General features: G+C 39.3%; 2 protein-coding genes across 2 annotated transcripts in view; one reads left to right on the plus strand and one right to left on the minus strand.

Moving 5' to 3' along the window:
- Positions 1 to 58: 58 nt before the first annotated feature.
- Positions 59 to 4,034, minus strand: pnrc2 (proline-rich nuclear receptor coactivator 2). The gene is made up of 3 exons (XM_023415262.2): positions 3,826 to 4,034; positions 3,086 to 3,304; positions 59 to 2,849 (listed from the first exon to the last, which is right to left on the minus strand). Exon 3 carries the CDS (start codon positions 2,824 to 2,826, stop codon positions 2,356 to 2,358), a length of 471 nt encoding a protein of 156 aa, XP_023271030.1. The 5' UTR covers positions 2,827 to 2,849; positions 3,086 to 3,304; positions 3,826 to 4,034; the 3' UTR covers positions 59 to 2,355.
- A 5,514-nt stretch (positions 4,035 to 9,548) lies between these two features.
- The window catches only part of cnr2 (cannabinoid receptor 2), a 4,672-nt gene continuing 1,997 nt past the window's right edge, over positions 9,549 to 12,223 (plus strand). Inside the window, 3 exon segments of the mRNA XM_087176316.1 lie at positions 9,549 to 9,680; positions 11,549 to 11,641; positions 11,790 to 12,222. Coding sequence (XP_087032442.1) covers positions 11,575 to 11,641; positions 11,790 to 12,222 — 500 coding nt within the window. The 5' untranslated portion in view covers positions 9,549 to 9,680; positions 11,549 to 11,574.

Consider the following 12,223-nt stretch of genomic DNA (forward strand, 5'->3'; position numbering starts at 1 on the left):
TACACACAGCATATATTGCACTAAACACAATTAGAAGATACTCAAACACAGACAAAAGTGGGGGGAGGGGGTAGGGGTTTATTTTTTTTTTGTCATCAAATTCAGAGAAATTTGCTTTTCTTTTTACAATTCATACCAATCTTTAAAACGGGGCATATTACTTTTCCATTTCTTCGTGACATTGTATCAGGGGGACAAATTCATAGCCAATTCATTACAAGTTTAGTTTACAAATTTAGAATAAGGAGACTCTGCTATGCATGGCTCAATCAGGGCAGGAAAGAAAATCTACATGAACAACCAATAGAAGGTAATACTTAAACAGCATGGGGCCAAATTCAATTGTCAGCTGGCGGAAGAACAGCAGAGAATTGAAAGTGGTTCTGATAAAAACATTTGGTCAATTTGTGGTATTGCCACCTAATGAATATAGTTTTGTCATGGTTTCAACTTAGGCACAAACAGGTCAACTCAAGATTAAAAGCATCAGGCTTACCTACTGAAAGCACATTCAGAACTCAAATGCATACATATGCGAGTCTCCTCAGATCCAATTGATATTTGTTGCAATCTTAATTTGCACTTAGCATCTTTCACCCTACACTGCATAATACAAAACAATAAAAAACATGTGCAAGATCTCTGGAAAGATAACAGTGCAGGGTACTGACAAATGCTATAGGCAGATTTTTTTAACAAAAATATTCTTCAGTATTGAAGTCAAGACATGTCCTTAGCATGTCTTATACATTCAGTGTTATTACTAAAAATACTTTTGTCAGGCAGGCCTCAAACTTGGTCTGCAAATGTACATATGCTACAAGTACTTTATACATTTCATTATTTACATGGCTCTTGAACTCACTAACAAGCTCATACTTTGTTTTGTCATCTTTAGGATGGCCATATACAGCTCCAATTCTGCAAAGGGAAAGCAAATAGCGCCTCAATAGGAGGACTGAATCACAAAAATAGAGAATCCATAGGGAGATAGTCATTTACGCCTCCATTTCAATAGCATCCTGGTCTGTAACTTATGAAAAAATTTGATTGCAGTGCAAGAGGGTAAACAAGAGGCAGAGACAAGAGGCCACAGGTGCCTGTTGATTATGGTGTGGTCAAACAGACCTAATTTGTAAACACAAACACCAGCCTCCTGCCTCGTGTTGAGTCCCTTGGGCCACTTCACTTCAGAAACCTTCCTCAGCTCTGCCTTACCTTGCTTACAAGTGCTCGCAGCAAACAGGACCATGTCATGTGTCTTAGAAAGTGAAACTCAATTGCCACAAATCTAAGCCTGGCCCTCTTCCGCACGTTCAAGCTGCAGCACTGTCCTTAATAGGCAGAAACTGGGGAACAATAACAGTGCTGTTTGGACAGTTAAAAGGGTAACCCTGGGGACTCTAACCCATTCACCTCTTTGGCTGGCATGGTCAAAGTGGCAATGCCAACCACACATAGAGGATGTCTAAAGTAAGAAAGAAAAAATTACTGCAAAAAACATTGCTTTGGTTACACACAGCACTTCATACATGTTTCAACCACAACAAAAAGGACTTGTACAAAATAATGCTTTGATAGAGTGTTGTGGGCCTTAGACAAGTGCAACTCCTATAGTGCATGTGCGCACAGCGCAATAAAAAAAAGGTACAGGAGTTGACAAGCCAAGACCCGTGTGCCATGGTCTCTTATTACCCTTCAGTTTGAGGTTATACTTTTGACCTGTACTTACTGACTACAGCTTATTATCTACAGTAAGATAGCTTTTTTTCCCTGCAGAATTGCAGTTGAATGTCTTTTCTGACCCAAACAAGGAACTTAACACATAAGAGTGGTGGGCCCTTTTCATAAAATGCTACAAATGTGAGTTTGCTTTAGCACCTGAAGCTTCAGAAGTGACTCCAAAGGCTGTCATGAAACTTATGTAAATAAAAAGGCTAGTCTGTCCACACAAATGGACTGTAAAAGTGATGGGAACTTACCTGACCTATTCTATAACCCTTGTTTGGAAAAGAAAAACACACTCAATCTGCTTTGACAGCCAACATTAAAAAGAACAAAACAAAAGTACAAAGGATATCCAGTTTGTCATTCATCACAGACTCCATTAAAGGCATCACCGACCAACAAGGCTGCAGGGCTGTAATATTTTGAAATATTGGTTTTAAAAAAGGGTATAAAAATCAGAAGCAACATATCGCTGCAAATGCCTCCTAACCCTTAAGGTAGTCAATCTAAAAAACAGCTAAAAGTATTACAGCACTGCAGTGTTCCTGGTGGGTGGGTGCCTTCAATAGAGTCCCAGTTCGTGCATTGGCTTTTTTTTTTTTAAACTATCAAGTGTGGGTATCCCTCTTAGGCCTGCACTTTGAGGAGGCTCTTGAGCTGGAAGGCCATCATCTCCCTGTTGTCGCAGGAGCCCATTGGGAAGGACACCCAGTGACTGGGGGGTTTGGGCAAAACGCTGGGCGAGGGTGGCTCACTGAACTTAGGCCCTGCGTAGCTCGGACTTCCCTGGGTGGCCAGGAGCGTGTTGAGGTGAGACACTGCACCCTCCCAGTTCTGATCATAGTTGGTGGCAAAACGGACAGAAGCATTCTTCTCTGCAGACGCGGCCTGCCGCGCCTCTGGAGACCTATGGTAGGCTGCGCCTTTGTCACTCCGGCGGTGGCCATGATGGTGAAGGCTCCCTGCCCCTCCTGCAGATGCTGCTGCTCCGTTCTGGTCACGGCTTCTCTGCTTAGCCCGGCCAAGTTGATGGTTCTTCTTGGGCAAAGGGCGCTCAGGGTGGGAAACTGGAATGTTGTACCTCTCTCCACCTCCCATACTGCTTTTGCACTATGTGTCACCTACACGATGAGAAAATATCATTACTTAATATTTTTAATTGAATAATCTTGGAACATATTGCGATCCACACATTAAAATGATATGCTATTTATCTGCACCACTGCTAATGCCTAATCCGTCAGCACGCACGGTTCCACCTCAATGAAAACAAGTACAGACTACGTGCAGAAACACCAGACAGGCCTGCGTCTCCCCTCCCCCACACACAGCCCGGAGCAAAACAGCCCCCGCTCACCTCTTTGTTGTCAGAAAGTTGATGAAGCAGAGATCTCTCTTCAATCGTTCGCCTCCAATCGGGCCCCAGGTCCTCGAAGTAGTTTTCTGTCTACTTCTCGCTGCACGTTTGTGTCCAGCAAGGTCTGAGGTTTTCATGTGCCAATGAGCGTTGTTTTCCCGTGGAGCCGAGCTGAACATCAATTCACCTCGGCGCACGATGCTCCAAGAAGTCTTAGACCTTTTTTGGGGGGGCGGAAATATCAATTAGAAATACAAAGTAGACAACCCAAATCCGTGTTCAAATGCTCTTTGTTGCTGTTCTTTGTTTGCTGTCGATGAACAGCGCACTCTGAAACGTATTTCTGGGTGCGTCATTACGTCCTGTACAGCAAAAGACACCAATAAACGACAAAACGCCCGCTAACCATCTTTTCATGGAAATAATATCAGCGTATAGAAAACTGCTGGCATTAAAACAAAATGTTGCATAAGCAAACTGTGACGTTATCGCACTTCTACTTGTGCGCGTCAGACTAGGCTTAACTGCAGTCTCTTTGTCCTACCAAATGGCTTAGCCAATATATTAAGCATATAAACTACGTTGATATTAACAATCTCGACCCAGGTGACCGTTGGTTACTGCTACTGGTTCAATAAATAACACGTACACAATTTGGGTCACAATACTTTTGGCACGGAACCAAAACAAAGGAACAGTGAGCTCAATATGGCGACGAGGCATAAAACTGCTTCACTTACCGACTTCTTCAGGCTCGGTTGTTGAAGCCTTTCGTCAAAAGAAAAATATGTAAATAGCCTCTGAAATCTCACGGCGGACTATGTAGTAAGTACAGCAAGCTATATTTCTTACAAATCCGTCACCTTCGAGTATTATGTGGTGGTAAAAGTGGCCGTAAACAGACGCCACTTCTCTCTCCCGACTCCGTCTGAATTGCAACAAAATGGAATCTACAGCAGAGATATGTAGCTCGTTCTTGCCCAGATCTGACCAATCGCACATCGAGTACAAACTGAACGACCAATCAGCAAAGAGACAGACAGACGCAGTCACGCCTGTTGCCAGACTGGTGACGTCAATCGCCAACCCACCTCTCCTGTCCTTTGTTGGGGTATGTAGTGAGAAATTAAAAGAAAACAACCGCTTTCAATCAGTAAAACCCCACAATTTTCAAACTACATTACATGTGAAGTGAGCCTGATGTTATATACAACATCGTAAGAAGGTTTAGGGTAACAATAGGGATAGTTTGGTGTTATGTAATGTCAATTGCTTGTTCAAATAACTAGGTAAACACGTCCATAATTTTGATGTATTGACGTACTTAATACTTTTTCTGAAAGAAGAAAACAGGTTCGTCGAGGCATACTTCCTATTTCCGTGAACTAAACCTGTTTTGCTGGGTTGAAACCACAGTCTGGTTGAAACAGCTGCAACAGGCTGTGATGATAACAGCTCGTCTGTAGCTGCCCATCCCCCCACCTCTTCTGCCCTCTTGTTAAAACAAAACCTTGACCATTTTACTGAAACCCGTCATTTAGACCCAGTGATTGAGAGTAACTACCTACTTTTACTACTTAGGCTAATTTACAATTTTGAGCTGCTAATTTTGTGTTTTAGGCTACTTGAGTATTTCAATGGTATGCTAATTTATTCCTCTACTCCACTATATTTCAAGGGACAATTTTAGTCCACATTTATTTTCAACTACTTTTCAGATTAATGTAGAGTAATTCAGAGTAAATGAGTAGGCTACCACATAGATGTCGTAGATCTGTAGCAACATGTGGTCAAGTCATTAAGGGTAAATGAGTGTGAACCTTCCTCCCTACAATGTTTTGTTGAATTAACCTAGTGTCACACACACCACACATGGTTTACAGTGGACTCCAGTATTCTTGAGAGCAGATGTGTATGGCGTTACTAAAAACAAAGGAATGAACAATAGCTGATAATGTTAAAAATAATTATTTAGATGCATGACATGCATCTCCACTTAATTTAAAAGTTAAGGAAACATTTTGAGCCATTTCAGATAACTGAACTCTGGAATTATGTGTTAAGTGGCTGAATCTGGTTTTAAACAGTTTAACTTTAACTTATAATTTGGCCTTTGTGACATTTGACCTGAATTATTGTGTTACACTGGGGTACTTCACTTATTTCTTTAAATTTCAGTTTTCTACTTTCTTACAGCAGCAACTTAATTTCATGTTTGAAAATGCTGTTCTTACTTTCCTCTTAGCCTTTTAAAGACATTACCAGTGGCTTTTGTACTGTAACGTCTTCCAGCAGGTTTTATGGGAGCCTGCTAGTCCAATTCTGAAGAATACAAAACAACTACTGTGACTGATTAACACAAAACAAAGTCCACAGACCACGGTCAATGTTACCTTCCCTACCCTGTATGAAGTCTGGATTTTAAAAGAGTTGCACAACACAGTGTGTCAGCCGGTGCTCACAGCTAAAGGCCATGGCAGGACACTCCCCAAAGCAAAGCAACATGTGAAGGGGGTTGTGCCCATAAAGAGTCAGCTATGTATGGAAAGTAGGTCACTGAGAGGCTTCTGTAGGTCGTACAGAACGTAGAAGATTTACAACTTTCCATATTTGACCGGTTGCAAAAGCTTAGAGTGTAAACAATTCATAGACATAAGGAATGTATCGTAGCATCATGGAAAGTGTAATAGAAATTCTTTAAAAGGAAAAGCTGTACAAAAGTTGCCAGTTTCATTCACAATGGCATAGATAATTGATAGCCTCTCTTGGTCCCTCTTTCTCTGTCTTGGCCATTTGCAGTAGATATTGGGTGTAAAAAAGTCAAAAGGAAATGATGAACATCACATGAATTTGAATAGCCTGAAATGTGTTGCAAAACACACCCACAATGTGAAGTTGGAAAGAACGGAAGTAGAAATGGTTTCACACCACTCAGCAATAAGCTGGGCCAATATCAAAGACAGTTTACACTTACAGCAAACACAGTCAAAGGAAATCTTTTCTTTGTTACCACTTTTTTTAAATTTATTTTTTCCCATTTGGTTTGGTGGGCCACTTTCTCAAAAACAGACAGTACCCTGAATACACTCGTGCAAGGAACACACTCCATGATTACATAGCTGTATACAATCTATTCTAAAAACCACTCAAGATGTCCCCAAATCTCTGTTTTTAAAACATTAAACTTTCAATTGGCGGACTGGCAACACAAATACAGACCCAATGCCAATACGTACCACTTATACCCCATGGCTGCATAAGAAAGAATGAATAAATGAGCTTAGTATTTCAGTTTCACCTACCTACAACAAGGACAAGCGGCTGGAGAATCAACCTTTTTATTGGCCGACAGCACAATGATAAAGTTGTTGAATCACTCACTCAACATTTTGAATTTGAGGTGCTGAGATGTCTGGCCTTCTAACTGTCTTCTAGCTGTCTTTCTAACACAAAATGCCTTTAACACATTTTGAAATTCCCAAACAACACACTTGATGTGTTTTCAACTTCTCTTTGATGGAAGACACTAAGAGGCTTTGAGAAAACTTTGTTGTTCCTTACATCAGTACAAGCAGAGCCTTAACTACCATTGAGGACACTGAGTTCAAGTCTTTGACAGTTATAGCACTTTCTTCTTCACTATTGTAGACACTATATTTTTGACTAGGTGAAAAATGCCATGCAAAAGCATTCAGTCCTTTATTTGAAGTAAAAAGAAGGGAGCAATTTATATTATGGGTCTGAAATTTCCCAAGGCATTCTTTGGAAAGAACAGTGTAATCTGATCTTAATTACAGGGTAAATAAACAATGCTCTGAGTCAATTCAGTTAGAGTTGTCTTTACGAACAGATGCTTACTTTTGTTTGTGTCCTTAAAATAACTGCTCTGTTTAATTTAAATCCAGTAGAAAACAAAAATGATCAAATAACTCAATCATTAAAATAAAACCAAAAGTATTTGGGACTTGGATTCATGACATCAGAATTTTACAAAATCCTACAGCTCTGAGTACAAGTACATGTCAAGACAAGTCCTTAATACCCTTTAAAATGTTACTGTTTACTAGGCTACTTGAATATTGCCAATGGAAATGGAAAAGGAAAAAGAAATAAAAGCTTTTATTATTGTAAATTATTTAAATGGAAAGTTTGTGCAGCTTTCTATTCGATCGCTTCTTTATATTTTCATGTTTTGATTTACCTTACAAAATTTCTTACACTTTTCTTTCACTGTTACATTATTTATTATTCTAAATAGTACATTAAAGTACATAACTGAGCATTATTAAACCATTTAGCAATAAGTAATTTGATCAGTGTTTTTCAGTGATCTGATACTGCTCTCTGAAGGTCTGGTGATCTGGAAATGAGGAGAGGAAATCTGATTAATGGATTCCGCCTGAATCAATCTGAAACAGCAACAGCAAAGTGAGCTCTCAAGTTTGTGTCCAGGGTGATTTCTAAAAAGGGATTGTGTAACATGATGATGCAATCCAGCTGATAATTGAACATTTCAGGCTTTATTCTGTCCTGTTGTGCTGCACCTGACCAGACAGTGACTGAGAAGAAATCTTATTGAAGCTGTGCTGTCTGCTCCTAATCACATTTCCTGTCTTCTGGTTTGCTGGATCTGTCAGGTCAGAGGAGAAGACATGGCCAGTGCACCAGATATCACTGACTTATTTCAGGACCAGCTATTTTCTGTTTTTGCATTTCAAATCAATAATTTACTTGAATAATGTCTAAACATAACCACGTCACAAAACATCTCTTTCTGACCTATTTCCTTGTCATGTCATTTGAAATATTTGTTAGTCCCTGTTACTGTGTTACTCAGCAACTGCTCTTTAATTGAGAGGCTAAAATGGGTTGCTAAATTATCTCAGAATGCCTCAGGTATGTGATTTTTGTGGCCTGATTAAATTGTTATTGAAGTATTAATGTATTTTACTTTTTACCAGAGGGACATAAGCTAAATTAATCGTCCTTAATTGCGGAGCAGACTGCTCAGCAAGTTTGAGTTTGCATCTATGAAGAATAATAAAGACTCAAATACTGGCTGACCTTTTAGTTCAGCACCATCATTATGATGTACCCTGTCTGGTTAATGAGGCTTCACTTCTTTTGTCCAATTGTTCAGTGTTGCTTAGCATTGCCCCCTATTGTACTATAAGCAGTATTACGCTTATCCACTGAAACTGTAGCATCAGTGAGCATTTGTCAGTAATAATGACTAGTGCAAAATATAAGAGAAAAACATAAAAATCCTTGTGAACTTGCAATTAAGACTGGTTTATACACCACCGTGCTTACTTAGATTTAATATATAAACATGTCTGACTATTTCAAATTCAAAATATCTCATTGAACATTTGAAATGAATGAGCATGTGTTAGTAAAACACAGATATAGATTTCAGGACAGACATGAGGGTAGAAAATTATGACAGTGAAAGCATCAAATGGCACTGTCTCATTATTGCAAAACAAGTATATTAATTGTCTTTGCTAATGCACACACATACAATCTTTAAACTAATGAAGCAGACATGATTAAAACCCCCTTTTTATTATCCTCCCAGTCATTCCATGTAGAGAAGGCAGGCAATTAAGGTATACTTGCAATCCCTCAAGCAGTGTGATTTAAAAATAGCATAAACCTTATCATCCTACAAGGAAAGGGTGTGTATGTGTGATGGTAGATATTGTCTGTAAGATGAAGATGGAAGATGCTGGAAAGTAATTAGCAAAAGAGGTGGAAGGAAAAACTGTTGCTCCAATGGCAAGACGTCTTTAGCTACATGGAGTTGGAAAATATATATATGTGTATATATAATAAGGTTATGAATTTGAACATGAGAGTTCAAATCTGACAAGATGATCTAAACTCAAGGTTCAGCTTTGGAGTAATGAAGTCATAGTCAATCTATAGTTTTTCAAAACTCAATGTAGGCTATGATGTGTTTTTCCACCTTTTTTATCGACATGTTTTTCACACCTAGGATCCAACACCCTAGTACCATTTCTAAGTGCTCTTCTCTCCAGAGTCCATGACCCTGACTGCTTGAAGGACACAACACTCAGAAGTTTGTGATCATTACATTTGGTCTACTGTCTACTGTTTCTCTACAGAAACGTTTGATTTGACAAATCCACTTCAGTCTGGATTTGTGATGGATAGTTGAACTCCAGCTATATATAACTGAACAGATCAAGAAAAAGTGGACTTCACAGCTATCATTTTCCCCTGTTTCATCACAGGCTCCAGCTGTAGTCATAATACTTCAAAAGAACATAATTTGGTGTCTTTCATCTCTCTCTCTATCTCTCTCTCTCTCTTCTCTTCTCTTCTCTCCATTGTCTCCCCCTCCCTCTACATCAGCCTCTCTCTCTCTCTCTCTCTCTCTCTCTCTCTCTCTCTCACCCTCCCTCCCCCCGTCCGTCACCACACAGCCACCCTCCGTATCTTCTCTTCTCTCTGACACTCTTTGCCACAAGTCTAGAGGTTGTGCAGTCATGCTGTGGTTGTACTACTGCTTAAAGACAGGAAATCAGCACTATTAAACCAGAAATCCACAGACAAAAGAGATTATAAGGTAAGTGTTTAAAGGTTTTTTTTAATTAAAGGTTTAAAATTTGAACTGGTGTTGGATGTCTCTTTGCAAATTCGATTTAGATATGCCTTTGGAAGTTTTACGGAAATGCACTCTTATTCTTGAGCAACTTCACTTATTCAGTAGGTGAGCAACAAATGTGCTACTTTTGACTAAGTGGATCTTTGTCTGTTGCTACAAGAAAACCAGAGATTTCTTCATAAGTGATTTCATTACTTAGGCCACAATAACTTTTGATATTTTGAAACAAAGTGGCATGGTGCAAGAGCGACACAAGGGGTTATTGCTACATCATATTTCAGGGTGCATGTCGCCAGTGATGTGAATGAAATGGATTGTCCGTATGTTTTCATTACTATAAATTAAGTTTTCTGTATGCACTGCTGCTGCTGCTTTCTGCTGCTGCTTTCTGCTGCTGCTGATTTCTATAAGGATGCCTGGTTCTTAAGAGTCAAAACAGAACACTTTGTCAATCCACAAGGGAGAAAAGAAGAACGCCTGAGGTGGTGTAATATCCCCAGTGCATGCACCTTCCATAGTGGAATTGAGAAAATATTGTCCCTCAGGTCAATAAGAGGCTTTTTGGAAAGTAATTTACTTCAACCACTTCTGCCCATATATATTTTATATGCGTTCACAAGGCAATGATATATTTGTGATGAAAAATATGGTCACTGGAAACAGAATAAAGGGGGAAACAATGGCATGAAGGGCACAGTAACCTGATTGGGTGAAAACCCTTTAGTCCACCTCCAAGGATAGTAATATACTACATCACACAGTATAAGCTGACTACTTTCCTTGATCAATTTTGATGTATTTTGATGTGTTCCCTGAACTTCTCTGAAAACCTTTCCTTCAAGAGTTTTGTGATTTGCATGTATTTTATATGTTGTTGCATCATGTAAAGAAAAGAAAAAAAAATCCTCATGTTTAAGCCGCTCTGTGCAAACAGATATAGGTGGCCTCTCCAGTTTATTGCAGCATTATTTACTTTAATCAAATCCTCTGACAACAGCTTCCCACACTGAGTTTAATCTATTAATTGCATACAGGTGGTGCACTCTAAGGCAGATTGTTCAACTCAGTGGTTAACTGTCCAGTTAAAATACAATCCCATCTAAGTCCAAAAGGGGGCAGTCTTCATCCTATCAAATATTTAGACCAAAGGACTGAGCTCTGTAGGTATAGTTCAATGCATTTACAGTAAAATCCCAGGTCCCATTATGATTTAACTGGTTGTATTATTTTTTTTCTCTAATATACATAAGGAAAGAGATGAAGAACTTTGGATTTTTAAACAAAATGGATCTTGGTGCTTGAGGAAAGTGTCATGGTTTGCCAGGCATTTTTCAACCATCTTCCCAATATAATCATCAGCTGATACTATAATGATCTTTGTCTGTTTGCCTTGACCTCTAAATGACTTTCTGTCTTGACTCACAAATGTTAATGTTCCTTTTAAGCACCAAGTTCAATATTGACAAAGAGAAAAAAGTAATCACATTTTCTACTTAACCACATCATCCACATTTTTTTGTCAACAGGAAGTTTCCCATCTTTTTCCACTTGATGTAAAAACCTCAAGAAAGTGAAGGTTTGTTATCAGTCAAATAATGACATTTGAAAGTAATGTTCTAAGAAATTATTTTATTCATAGCAGTTAAGGTAATAATGGAAAATTTGGAAAAATACAATTTTACTTTTGAATTTTTTGTTAATGTTTCTTTGTAGAAACCCTGATGAATTCTTTCATTAGCTTTGTTTCAGATGCATTCATTATTGTTATAATTTCAAAAAGAACAACAGATTTAAATGATGATTTACTTTACTTCCTAATCACAATATAGCATTAGCCCAGAAGGTAATACTGGAGATGGAGGAATGGGAGGTTTCTGCTTCTTTAGAACCCACAGAAGCCAAAGGGAACAGTTCACCAATAGGTATGTTGCCATCGGTAAATTCATTACCATCTTTCTTCAGAATATATATATATTTTTTTAATCAATTGCAATAAACATGTCAGTTGTAGTTTCAGTTCACTCGTCTACTAAGATTTCTCATAACAAACATTTGTGTTTTTCCTCAAAGTTGACAGGTCTTGTGAGAATCTGGAATGCTACATGGTCCTGATTAAAGCAGAGAAGACAGCCATCGGCTCCATCTGTTTCCTGGCAGGTCCTTTCACACTGCTTGAAAATGCTGTTGTGCTGGGTTTGATCGCTGCCACAGCCTCTCTACGGCAGCGGCCCTCATATCTGTTCATTGGCAGCCTTGCTCTGGCTGATGTCTTCGCCAGCTGCTTCTTCACCACCAGTTTCTTGGACTTCCACCTCTTTCGTCGCAGCGATGGCCCCACGGCCTACCTCTTCAAATTAGGTGGTGTCACCATGGCATTCACTAGTTCAGTGGGAAGCTTACTGCTGACTGCCCTGGACCGCTATCTTTGCATCTACCGGGCCTCCAGCTACAAGGTGCTGCTGACCCGCCGACGAGCCCTGCTCAGCCTTCTGATTCTCTGGAGC

This window comes from Seriola lalandi, unplaced genomic scaffold (genome assembly GCF_002814215.2).
Source record: "Seriola lalandi dorsalis isolate HSWRI2012SDOR001 ecotype SW California unplaced genomic scaffold, Sedor1 jcf7180002054546, whole genome shotgun sequence".
Lineage (NCBI taxonomy): Eukaryota > Metazoa > Chordata > Actinopteri > Carangiformes > Carangidae > Seriola > Seriola lalandi.